Raw genomic sequence first — 13,977 nt, 5'->3', positions numbered from 1 at the left:
TTCACAATGGTGGTGACCTGGTACTCACTCCCCAACACTTCCTGCAACTGCTGGCTGACACCCCTACCGTGGGAATTACCTAGCAGCAGAACCTTCTTTCTACTAGACTTTGCAACTAACCTAGGCCTCCTAATTGCTGAGGACTGCTGCAAGACACCTCCATCTATGGCTACACGGGGCTCCTCTCCACTAAACTCTGACAGTTGGTTGTATCTATTGCATGTATGCAAAGTAAAACTGTCTGAATACCTCCTCTTGCTAGCTACCTTCTTGCCAACTGCCAGTTCCCATTCCCACCACTCTTCACCATCCTCAACCTATCTAGTTCCTCCTTTTTGCATTGTAACTGCACCTGAAGGGCACAAATCTTACACTCCTGCTCCTCTATTAACTTGTTTCTACTACAGATTCTACATTCCCAGGAGAGGATCTCCCTAAAATGACCACTGGATTCCCCACTGCATTCCCCCCAATGAAAATACTTTGAACAAATCCCACACCGTAATCCACTACTCACAAACCTACAACAGAGCCCACACTTTTCACTCACGTTAAAATTTTACGGTTACTGAAAAAAAAAAAAAAACTATAAGTCTACGTTACCAAAGTTCAGTTACACCAGTAGAACTATTTAAGAACTAACAATGATGGTCTCGAAATTTGCTGCCTACTAAGAAAGCAGCTACTTGAATTAATACTACTACAACACAGCCGATACCAATACCAGCAAAACTTCACAAAATTATTAGCTAAAACCAAAATTTAAATGACCACTATAACACTAAGCAAAGTTAAAACACTAAATGAAAATTTTACTGAAATATTTCACTAGGAAGTATAATAAATGTCAGTTGAAAACTAAAGCATGAAATTTACTAAACGACTTCAACACACTGAAAACTCTATAAAACACAGCGAGTGAACGATTACAAAAGTTTATTAAGTCATTATTTCGCCACAAATGGCACGCAACACCGCTGAAATCTATTAAATTTAATAACTGTATTACAGAGCACAAATAAGTTTGTCAGTACTTAGCTTATAACCGCTACAGTTGCAGTGCATGCCGCAAAATGTAAACACACTACTGAGGTGCGAGGCTTAGATGAATGACGAAAGCAGACTCACAAATAATAGACCACTCGAGTCAATAACACAGGAAGAAAGACTGAGATTAATGAAAATCCACTAATAAGTTACTTTTACGGCAAATATTAAAACAAATAAACTTTAAAATAAGTAAATGAAGCCTAAAATTTATAAAATACTAAAGAGCTATTTCAACAGCAGTGCAGCACACGTGACGTCACACCAAAGACCTGGTACTGATTCATCCAACATCCATACATAATATAGGCACAAACCAAGACTAACCAGCCAGCCTCTACAGACAGATTTTACATTTGTTAGTGAAGAGAACACGACACCGTTAGTCCAGGTTCCATCATTCTAATTGTTCCCTTGCCCACCATCTTTATACAGCATGGTTCTGGGTGTTTGTACTATTCTTCATAATGGACGCCTAGGGGCCAAACTGGCTCTGTGAAGGTAGTTACGTACAGTTTCTTTTAACAGCCCTTCCACCTTTTATTTATTTATTTATTTATTTATTTATTTATTTATTTATTTACTTGCTCACTTAATTACTTACTTACTTATTTGGGGTGGGGGGGGGGGGGGAGAGGGAGGAGGGAGTATATGAGCCATAATTTGTAGATGGCTTTCATCAGCTGATGGTGTTGTCTACTGGCTACCACTAACAGGCAGATCATCAATCTTTTCTATGTCTACATACATACTCGGCAATAGTGACTGGCAGAAGGTACCTTGTACCACTACTGGACATTTCCTTTCCTCTTTCACTTGTATATAGAGCAAGGGAAGAACAACTGCCTATATTCCTCTGTACAACCCTAATTTCTTTTACCTTAGCTTTGTGGTCATTATGCAAACCATACATTTCTGGCAGGAGAATCATTCTGCAGTCAGCCTCAAATGACAGTTACCTTCCCTACTACTATCCTTCAATGCTTCTTCCATTTCATATTGCTTTGCCATGTTCTGCCTAGATATTTAATTGATGAGACTGTGTTAAGAAGCACAATACTAATACTGTACATGTACATTAAGGGATTGTTTTTCCTACCCATCTGAATTAACTTTAATTTTTCTACATTTAGATGTAGCTGCTATTCACTACACCAACTAGAAATTTTGTGTAAGTCATCTTGTATCTTCTTACAGTCACTCAATGGTGACACCTTCCTGTACACCACAGTACCATCAACAAACATCCACAGATTGCTGCTCACCCTGTCTGTCAGATCATTTATGTATATAGAGAATAATAGTGATTCTATCACACATTCCTGAGGCACTCCAGTTCAGAGGCTTGTCTCTGATGACACTTGCCATCAAGGGAAATGTACTGGGTTTTATTTAAGAAGTCTTTGATCCACTGATGTATCTGGCAACTTATTCTGTATGCTTGTACATTTGTACAAGTGGGGTACTGTGTCCAGTGCTTTTTGGAAATCTGGGAATATGGAATCTACTTGTTGCTCTTTATCCACAGTTTATAGGATACCATGTGAGGAAAGGGGGTTGGGTTGTTTGGGGAAGGAGACCAGACAGCGAGGTCATCGGTCTCATTGGATTAGGGAAGGATGGGGAAGAAACTATGCAAGTCATGAAGATAGCACACAACATTATTTGAGCATTTTATTTTTGTATGGTGAATCATTTGTGAATGAGGACCTTGGTGTTCATGAATTCTGATCTCTGGAACCTACATATTTACCGGGTGTACAAAGTGGGCAGGCAGAACCTATGGAAAATAGATATTTCAAGGCAAATTTTTATTCATCATTTGAAGTAATTAAGTTTTTCTTGAGAGCTGTGACTGGACCTAGGCTACCCTGGCTCTGGTTGCCAGCACCAACTTGCAAGACTAAAAGACTCCTGAAAGAAAGGATAATGTGGAAACATCACATAGCCTGGGGCATGTTTGCAGAAGAAGAATTTCATCACAGCTGTTATGGTATCCACAACTGAAGTTTTTCTTGTACATAGTCACTTTCATATGTTCACATTAATGAAACCATACAATGCATATGATGATTTACTACCACTAAAATTTTGCAACTGTAAGCTGTATGCAGACAAATATTAGTACCATAAATAATAGAGTTCAGAAATATTTAAGTGAATGTAAATGTATTTTACATCTACATCTAAACTTCACATACCACAGTGAGGTGCATTGTACCAATTATTAGGTTTTCTTCCTGTTCCATTCATGTGTGGAGCATGGGAAGAATGAATGTTTGAATGCATCTGTCTACATCTACATCTACATCTACATGACTACTCTGCAATTCACATTTAAGTGCTTGGCAGAGGGTTCATCGAACCACAATCATACTATCTCTCTACTATTCCACTCCCGAACAGCGAGCGGGAAAAACGAACACCTAAACCTTTCTGTTCGAGCTCTGATTTCTCTTATTTTATTTTGATGATCATTCCTACCTATGTAGGTTGGGCTCAACAAAATATTTTCGCATTCGGAAGGGAAAGTTGGTGACTGAAATTTCGTAAAAAGGTCTCGCCGCGACGAAAAACGTCTATGCTGTAATGACTTCCATCCCAACTCGTGTATCATATCTGCCACACTCTCTCCCCTATAACGCGATAATACCAAACGAGCTGCCCTTTTTTGCACCCTTTCGATGTCCTCCGTCAATCCCACCTGGTAAGGATCCCACAGCGCGCAGCAATATTCTAACAGAGGACGAACGAGTGTAGTGTAAGCTGTCTCTTTAGTGGACTTGTTGCATCTTCTAAGTGTCCTGCCAATGAAACGCAACCTTTGGCTCGCCTTCCCGACAATATTATCTATGTGGTCCTTCCAACTGAAGTTGTTCGTAATTTTAACACCCAGGTACTTAGTTGAATTGACAGCCTTGAGAATTGTACTATTTATCGAGTAATCGAATTCCAATGGATTTCTTTTGGAACTCATGTGGATCATCTCACACTTTTCGTTATTTAGCGTCAACTGCCACCTGACACACCATACAGCAATCTTTTCTAAATCGCTTTGCAGCTGATACTGGTCTTCAGATGACCTTACTAGACGGTAAATTACAGCATCATCTGCGAACAGTCTAAGAGAACTGCTCAGATTGTCACCCAGGTCATTTATTTAGATCAGGAACAGTAGAGGTCCCAGGACGCTTCCCTGGGGAACACCTGATATCACTTCAGTTTTACTCGATGATTTGCCGTCTATTACTACGAACTGCGACCTTCCTGACTGGAAATCACGAATCCAGTCGCACAACTGAGACAATACCCCATAGCTCCACAGCTTGATTAGAAGTCGCTTGTGAGGAACGGTGTCAAAAGCTTTCCAGAAATCTAGAAATACAGAATCAACTTGAGATCCCCTGTCGATAGCGGCCATTACTTTCTGCGAATAAAGAGCTAGCTGCATTGCACAAGACCGATGTTTTCTGAAGCCATGCTGATTATGTGTCAATAGATCGTTCCCTTCGAGGTGATTCATAATGTTTGAATACAGTATATGCTCCAAAACCCTACTGCAAACCGACCTCAATGATATAGGTCTGTAGTTAAATGGATTACTCCTACTACCCTTCTTGAACACTGGTGCGACCTGCACAATTTTCCAATCTGTAGGTACAGATCTATCGGTGAGCGAGCGGTTGTATATGAGTGCTAAGTAGGGAGCTATAGTATCAGCGTAATCTGAAAGGAACCTAATCGGTATACAATCTGGACCTGAAGACTTGCCCGTATCAAGCGATTTGACTTGCTTCGCAACCCCTAAGGTATCTACTTCTAAGAAACTTATGCTAGCAGATGTTCGTGTTTCAAATTCTGGAATATTCCATTCGTCTTCCCTGGTGAAGGAATTTCGGAAAACTGCGTTCAATAACTCCGCTTTAGCGGCACAGTCGTCGATAACAGTACCATTGGCACTGCGCAGCGAAGGTATTGACTGCGTCTTGCCGCTTGTGTACTTTACATACGACCAGAATTTCTTCAGATTTTCTACCAAATTTCGAGACAATGTTTCGTTGTGGAACCAATTAAAGGCATCTCGCATCGAAGTACGTGCCAAATTTCGCGTGTCTGTAACTTTTAGCCCATCTTCGGGATTTCGCGTTCTTCTGAACTTCGCATGCTTTTTCCGTTGCCTCTGCAACAGCGTTCGGACCTTTTTTGTGTACCATGGGGGATCCGTTCCATCTCTTACCAGTTTATGAGTTATGAATATCTCAATTGCTGTTGCTACTATATCTTTGAATTTGAGCCACATCTCGTCTACATTCGCATAGTCAGTTCGGAAGGAATGGAAATTGTCTTTTAGGAAGGCTTCTAGTGGCACTTTATCTGTTTTTTTAAATAAAATTATTTTGCGTTTGTTTCTGATGGATCTGGAAGAAATGGTATTGAGCCTAGCTACAATGACCTTGTGATCACTAATCCCTGTATCAGTCATGATGCTCTCTATCAGCTCTGGATTGTTTGTGGCCAAGAGGTCAAGTGTGTTTTTGCAACCATTTACAATTCGCGTGGGTTCGTGGACTAACTGCTCGAAATAATTTTCGGAGAATGCATTTAGGACAATCTCGGAAGACGTTTTCTGCCTACCACCGGTTTTGAACAAGTATTTTTGCCAACATACCAAGGGTAGGTGTATTCTAATCTTATTCTCATGTTCACTGCCTGAGTTATATCCCTAGAGAAATCATTTAAAGCCAGTTCTTGGCACTTTGTTAATAGACTTTCTCTGGACAGTTTGTCTGTCTTAAAGAGTCTGCCATTTCAGTTCATTCAGTATCTCTGTGACACTCTCTCATGGATCAGACAAATCTGTGACCATCCGTGCTGTCCTTCTCTATATATGTTCAGTATCCCCTGTTAGTCCTATCAGGTATGCATCCCACACACTTCAGCAATACTCTAGGATGGGTCGCACAATTGATTTTTAAGCACTCTCTTTAGTAGACTGATTGCACTTCCTCAGTATTCTACCAGTAAACTTAAGTCTACCACCTGCTTTACACATGACTGAAACTATATGATCATTCAATTTAATATCCCTACGAAGTGATACACCAGGTAATTGTATTAGTCGTCCGATTCCCACTGTGACACATTGGAATTACGATCATAAGATACGATGTTTTTTTTTTTTTTTCATTTTGTGAAGAGCACAGTTTTTCATGTCTGAACATTTAGAGCAAGTTGCCAATCTCTGCAACATGTTGAAATCTTAACAAGATCTGACTGAGTATTTATGCAGCTTCCCTCAGATGGTACTTCATTATCAATAACTGCATCATCTGCAAAAAAGCCTGATTTTATTATTGATACTGTCTGAAGGTCATTAACATACAACATGAACAACAATGGTCCCAACACACTTCCCTGGGGTCAACCCAAAGTTACTTCTACATCTGATGATGACTTTCCATCCAAGATAACATGCTGTGTCCTGCCTAATAAAAAGTCCTCAATCCAGTCACAAATTTAACTTGATACCCCATATGATTGTACTTTTGACAATAAGTATAGGTGTGGTACTGAGTCCATGCTTTCTGGAAATCAAGAAACACTGTGTCTACCTGGTTGCTTTGATCCAAAGCTTCCATTATGTCATGTGAGAAAAGTATGAGTTGAGCTTCATATGATAGATTTTTTTTTTTTTTAAACCATGCTGGTTATGACTGAGGAGGTCATTCTGTTCATGATAAATCATTATGTTTGAGCTCAGAATAGGTTCTAAGATTCTACAACAAATCAATGCCAAGGCTATCGGATGGTAGTGTTGTGGATCACTTCTACTACCCTTCTAGTATACAGGTGTGACCTGTGCCTTTTCCAAGAACTGGGCGCAGAGTTTTGTTAGAGGGTCTATGATAGACTATAGTGAGAAGAGGGGTTAACTCAGCTGCAAATTCAATGTAGAATTTGACAGGGATTCCATTGGGGCCTGGAACTTTGTTTGATTATAACAATTTCAGCTGTTTTTTCAACACCACTGACACTAATACTGTACTTATTTCATTCATCTTCTCAGTGGTGCAAGGATTAAATTGGGGCATTTGTCTTGGGTTTTCCTTTGTAAAGGAACATTCGTAAATGAAATTCAGCATTTCAGATTTTGCTTTGCTACCCACAATTTTATTTCATGTCTCATTCACAAGGGACTGGACATCATGGACATCAACTTTGGTGTCACTAGCAGCCTTTACATGTGACCAGAATTTCTTTGGATTTTGTGAAATGTCATTTGACAATATTCTCTTTTAGTAGTAATTGAAGGCATCACATATTGCTCTCTTGACAGCCAAACACGTTTCATTCAGCATCTCTCTATCTATAGCCTTGCACTTTGTTTTGCACCTATTATACAGTAATCTCTCTCTCTTTAGAAGTTTCTTTACAGTGACTGTATGCCATGGAGGTTCCCTCCCATTATGAACTGTTCTACTGGGTACATATCTATCCAGTGCATGGTAAACTATTCTTTTAAACCTGAGTCAGAGTTCCTCTACATGCTCCTGACCTATCCTGAAAGTTTCAAGTTCCTCATTCACATAAGACATTACTGGTTTTTTGTCTAGTTTACTCAACATATACATCTTTCTGCTTGCTTTAAATGTCTTTTGTACTTTGGTAATCATTGTGGCCACCAATGCATCATGGTATTTAGTAAAGTTGCACAGGATGGATTCTCACGCACACTACTAACAAAATTGTAATTTTCTCAACTAGTTGTTGGCTGATTCAAGCCTGCAACAAAGACTACAGTATGGCTGGGGAACTTACGTACAAGTCAATTGTGGTTTCCTCAGAAGCTTTTGGTTACATCAGGAGATGAGTCTAGTGGGTGATAGAAGGATCCATTTATCATTTTATGCCCATCCCTCACTTAATTTTAATTATTTACTGTTTTAATTTGTTCTCAATATATTTCCATGAAGTTGCTTTATATCATTTGACAGCTTTATATATAGTTTGCAACAGCAGGTGGACTGTAATCTGTAGTTCTTTTATTATTAAGCATCATATAATGATGAATATGTCCATTTTACTATTTTATACATTCTCTTTTATGAACATAACTATTTTAAGAATGTATGTACTGCACAGTTAGTAAATTATAATTAGTTAGATAATCTGCACAGGATTATTGTATTGGCTGTTGTTACAACTGCTTACTTATCAAGTCTGGAGATATTCATCTAGAATGCAGGTGCTCCACTCCAAATCTTGACCCAATATTGTAGATGTGAACAGATTAATCCAGAGTAGATTTGTTTTAAAACAGGAGGAATTGTTATGGTTGTGGGATATTTAAATATGTAAATGCTGCAGCTGATATTTTTACAAATGTAGGTGATATCTCTTTTTTTTACCTAAGGTGCTCATGTACAACAGTGTCTAGAAATTGATGCTTATCTGATTTTTCACCTTTTATTGGTATTTTTTCCCACTTGAGGTATGTTATACTTTTTCTTATTTTTATTATGATGTGAATTAATCAAAGATTTTCTGCAATCGGACATTAAAGTTCTCACTGTTGTTTTGGATGTCTGACTTTGCAGTCCACCTCTAATTAATAAATGGCATTAGATTAGTAACACTGAGTTTTGGGGTTATGTTAAATTATTAATATATACAAATTAATATATACAAGAAAAAGAAAATGGCCTAAGAATTCGTCCTTGCAGGATGCCCCAACTAACAATTTTGTATGACGATTCCACTGCCATTCATATTTGTGATATAGTTTGGCACAATGTCTTATATTACAGATTATAATTTAGAAAGCTATTGCTACTCCTTTCACATCACACGTTTATAATTTGCAAAAATAGTACTGAATGATTTACAGACTCAAGGGTCATAGACAACTATAGAAACTTTCTGGTGACTTTGTTTCATGTATCCCATCTATTGATGTCACTGCCAAAATATAAAGCAGTCACTTGTTAAAGTAAAAGCACATTTTAAATTTACTTCTAAATTTGGAATTCTGTTTCCTGGATGAATTGAGACCATTTTAATTTTCTGTTTTTCTCTTTGGTGTATACCCACTCATCAAATTGAGCTGCTCTAAGTAGATGAATTTGCTGTCTGGTTCAATAAAGAGGGTGTTAATCTCTCTAACCCCGTTATCAAACCAATTAATATTAATAAGGCTAAAATTATGTGTAATTTTAAGCTCTGTCCTTACTCTCCCGTGTTTATTCATTTTTCAGTCAAAGCAAATATAATTGTAATCTATAAATCAAACATTGCTCAGATAAGATTCATTTATGTGTACTCCTTAATCTCAGTTAAGTGACATAAGAACCTGCAGGTCTAAAGATAATGATTTTAATGAACTGTAAGCACTTTGCCAGGCTTCCATATAGCAGTTCTGAAGATTCCTTTCTCTCAGTCATCATATTTTTGTACATGTATCATAATCAATTGATATGCATAGATCTTATTCTTTGTTTCTAAACTGTCTACAAGACATATTTTCATGAAATTGTGTGAAAAACCATCTCAACATTTATAAGTCACTGGACAAAATGGTAATTCATACCCATTGTTTTTTTCTATGACGTACTTTTATATTTTAAGTTGTGCTCTGTGCTGTGGCCACTTTCAAACCAAATGATCCCTGAACTAGTTATCATCTAATATTGTTACATATGATTAGTCTATTTTCAGTAGAAAAAATTTTGATGTCAAAAATATTTCTCAATTGTCAATATTAATATAAACAAGCTCTGTTTGCTTGCTCTTTATTTAAACTACTGCAGCCTCATCTCAAGTACTGTATTACTGTTTTATATGGACATTCTACGAATAGTTCTCTGCATTTCACTTTCACTACAGCTCACCATGTTATTACTGTCTTTCTCCTTCATTCTGCATTTAATAAATGTCTTTATTTATTTCTACTTGCAAAATTGTGGTACATGTTTCATTCACACATTGTACTAGTTGTGGTGTTTGCTTTGCTGGATTAGCTGTATAAAACTGAAAGATATCTTTGAAGACACTTAGTGTTGTTTCCTTTTTAACATGATGATAGAAAAATTGTAGTGGAATATAAACCCAGAAACAAATATGAACCATGACAAACTTAGGAGTCAGTGGTTGTCTCCTCTCACCTCTTTGTCATTTCTCGCATTCAAGTCTATGATTACTTCATTTTATAGATTCTTCTACATCTTGCTTATTTTATTTGCTATGCTATCTCTTCTATGTTTATATCCTTCAACTGAGCACAGGTAGAAATGAATTAAAGTAAAAAACTAGGAAAGTTGCATTGCAGTTATTTGAAACTTACAGAAAGTGAAATCAGTGGGTTGAACTAAAGCTGTAGTTATAAAAATAAATTAAATAAGCTTTCCTAGAGCTAGAAGAATAACACATACCAAGAAATGTGCTGTAGAGAAATACAGATGCCAACAGCATACTACAGCTGAACTTTGTCAAATGCTCTCCATCTAATGAAACTATGTATGAAACACAGTGAATGATAATCCTAAAATGTGTGAAATTGTTTGAAATGAACACAGCAGACACATTTCAGATGCATTTATATAATAAAAGGAATAAGCTTATTACAACAGATTTTGAAGAGGAGTAATTTCATTCTGATAAAATCATTAAGCAGCACATGATAAATAGAGCACTAATAGATGGGAACAAACTGTTCTATCAGCATTACAGATTTAGTTATCTTACTGCATAAACACAGTGTTATCATAAAGTATTTTTATCATGAAATATTGTTGAAGGCACAATAAGAAAATAAGAGACTTATTTACAGAAAAGTCATGAATTTAAACTAACAGCTAAAACTTAATGTTAAAATTGTAATGAGCTCTATTTTTTGCTTAGTATTTCATTCTTTTAAACATCAGGGACTCTATTGCATCTGAGATGGTTTTTCAGAGATGCTGGAGGTCATGATGCCTATCGATTGGCTTTGCAGACTCGAGAGCAGCACATCCGTCGAGATAAGGCAACTAGTAACATTTGTACAGCTCAGGCTCTGCTGGCCAATATGGCTGCAATGTATGCTGTGTACCATGGACCAGAAGGGCTTCGCAAGATCGGTCAACGTGTCCATACATCTGCTCTTATTCTAGCAGCAGGTACACCATCAGATGCTCATGACTGTAGTTATAGCTTATAAGAATGCATTTTACAGATAAGAAGGAATAGCAACTTTGGATACCTGTGGTATTAAAGTAGTGCAATAGAAAATGTAAAACACAGAGCTCTGTTAAAGAACTATAGCTTAAACTGAAATATTTAATTGGCCTAAAATATTACTGTTATAAAAACAGTCGGTGAATGAGTAGAAATTCTAGTAGTGAAGAAAATGTGTATGCTACAAAATGTAATAGGCACCAAGAGTCTGGTAATTCATTTCCAGTTTTAGACAGTAGGTTAAATAATGTTGAAGTTGTAGGCTTAATATGTACTTTCCTCAAAGTGATAAATTCTTTCCAGTTTTTTGTTTCATTCTGTTTTGTACAAATTGTCATGGGTATTCATATGGATATCATATTACCAAGGAAGATACACAGTAAGAAAGACATTATACATCTTCTATGTAGAAACATCTCCTATTCTTGTGACATGCACCAGAGTAAATGAACTGCTTTCAATTGTTCATTTTATGCTGCCATATCATCTTTATGAGCAATACTGTGGCATAATTCTGTTTATAAATAACATTCTTTTCTACAGTCTCACAGAGTGTGAAAATTTTCAGAACTGAATTTGAATTTTAAGATGATGGATGTTACAAGAAAGTGATATCCATTTTGATATCCATTGTATAGGAGAAACCAAATCAAGAAAAACTAGAAACAGTTTTTCATCTTAACAAAAGTACATATCAAGTATACAAGTGCAATACAATTTTACCCAATGATTAAAACAAGAAATGGATAAACAGAAAATGGATTACCAGATGTTGTTGTAGGTGAGCAACTAAAAATTTGTTGGCAAGACAGAATTTATACTATTTACATTTGCACATAGTAGAAATTTTGGAATTAACCTTGTAGATGGCTAAGTATGTGTCCAAAGCATTATCATTGTGAATAGACACCACACACATAAATAACTTATTTCAAATGAACTCTGCAGGTGAGTCCATATCAGAGTCATGGGAGTTCACAAAATCGTGAGCAGTCCAAAAACAAATCCCAGTTAATAATGAGGCATAAGTGGCCACAACTATAGGCAAGAGGAGTAATCTATGCACTGTCATGCAGAACAGAGCTGTGGAAATAGTGTAGTGATGTGGCAGCCATGGACCTCAGCAGCCCATGTGATCTGTTGCAGTTAGCTATCAATTATGGGTTTGTCAATGGCAGCAGCACTAGTTTCCAAGTCAGATGCTAAATATACTGGGTGGAGCACCATCACTGGGTCCAGAGGATGGAGCATAACTACGTCCTCCCAAATATGTCACATGGAGTTAGAAACAGTATAATGGATGCTTGTCATTGGGAGCACCAGTGTTTGGTGGGTCATGGAGTTCACCAGAGAAATAGCTGGCAGGTCAGAGAGAAGGCCAGTATTCACTCTGTCTGCTTGCTGGGAATCACATCTGAAATGTGAAGGAGGCTTTGCCAGCAATGACTGAGCACACTCAGTGCATCTACCTGCAAATCATCGCTCATGTCAGCAGGGATGTTGCCTGCAACCTGGTTTCAGAGACTATCTTTGGTCCCTACTGGTATGTGGCTGTTTTGGTTTGGAGTCAAGTGAAATGCTTAAAACAGAGAGTCAGAGAATTACATGACAATGTTTGATGCAGGGGTGGGGTGGGGGACTGGTGTACTGAAGTCTGCTTGAGGCAGTCAATGAGTTCATTGAGCAGAACTGCTGATAGCTCCTTCACAAAGTCTGCTTTCCTCTGTGTGGCTTGTCTACCCTTTCCCATTCTGCAGTTGCAGAACAAGATGAATTTTGCTCATGTTGTAAAAATAACACCCACAAACTGTCACAATTTTGCTATCGCTAGCAGCATGAGCATGCCTTCTCAACTTTCCTTCAGTACAAGCAGTGGAGAATGTAATGACAGTGATATGCTTATTTCAGTTGCTGAGGTTGAGCTGGTTCAGCTGTGGGTAAGGGACATAATATCTAGGCAGCAACATGCAGAGCAGAGCCAATCTGGTAGTGCACTGCCAGTGCTATGTAGATATGGGTCAAGGACATCATCCACCATGGTTTGGTATTGGTGTGAGGTTTATTGATTTCTGCCCAGCCAATCCACTAGATAATTGCTTGATATGTTGTCAACATTGAGTCCAGAGATACAGCAGTTGTCTCTGGCAAATAACAATTTATTAAGTGGATTTGTAACATGCACAAGACATAACAAACTTCCACAAATATGGAAAAATAACAGAGGTCAGTGAGTGGAAGGAAGTAATAACATCTATGTCAACTGCATGCAGTAACTTACATGTGCCAGCTGAATAACCCAGCTGGAACTGGTTCCTTATGTGAATTTTGCATCCTTAGTTGGTTCTTTGCTCCATTCATCATTTGGAGAGCACTAGTCTGTATGACTTTGTCTTGTATTATGTAACAAGTAATGATATCTTTGTTTTACTGTGTAAATAAATGGAAGAGGCAGACCACCACAAGAATAACTCAGTTTGATGAAGTGGTGACTGAGTCTTCAGCTAACAAACTTTTTAGTGTGCAAATTCTGGGCCATTTTAAATACCTGATGTTTATTAGGTTCAAAAAAAGTACGTGGTGATATGGTATGAAGTTCCTTTGCTTCTCTAAGATACAAATGGTGTCTACAGTTAAATGAATGAATTCCCAGCATTTACTAAGGGATGCTAGCCATTACTAACAATTAATGTTAAAAGGCCTTAGAGCTCAGTTCATTTT

The 13,977-nt window shown here is 37.6% G+C and overlaps 1 protein-coding gene across 1 annotated transcript in view; it reads left to right on the top strand.

Moving 5' to 3' along the window:
- Positions 1-13,977, top strand: part of LOC126298909 (glycine dehydrogenase (decarboxylating), mitochondrial) — a 304,299-nt gene that overhangs the window by 170,834 nt on the left and 119,488 nt on the right. The window contains exon 7 of the mRNA XM_049990452.1: positions 10,999-11,201. Within this exon, the coding sequence (XP_049846409.1) occupies positions 10,999-11,201 (203 nt within the window). The remainder of the gene's footprint in view (positions 1-10,998; positions 11,202-13,977) is intronic.

This window comes from Schistocerca gregaria, chromosome X, assembly GCF_023897955.1.
Source record: "Schistocerca gregaria isolate iqSchGreg1 chromosome X, iqSchGreg1.2, whole genome shotgun sequence".
Lineage (NCBI taxonomy): Eukaryota > Metazoa > Arthropoda > Insecta > Orthoptera > Acrididae > Schistocerca > Schistocerca gregaria.
Note: the sequence above shows the minus strand (reverse complement) of the source record. Positions and strands in the feature narration are given on the sequence as shown.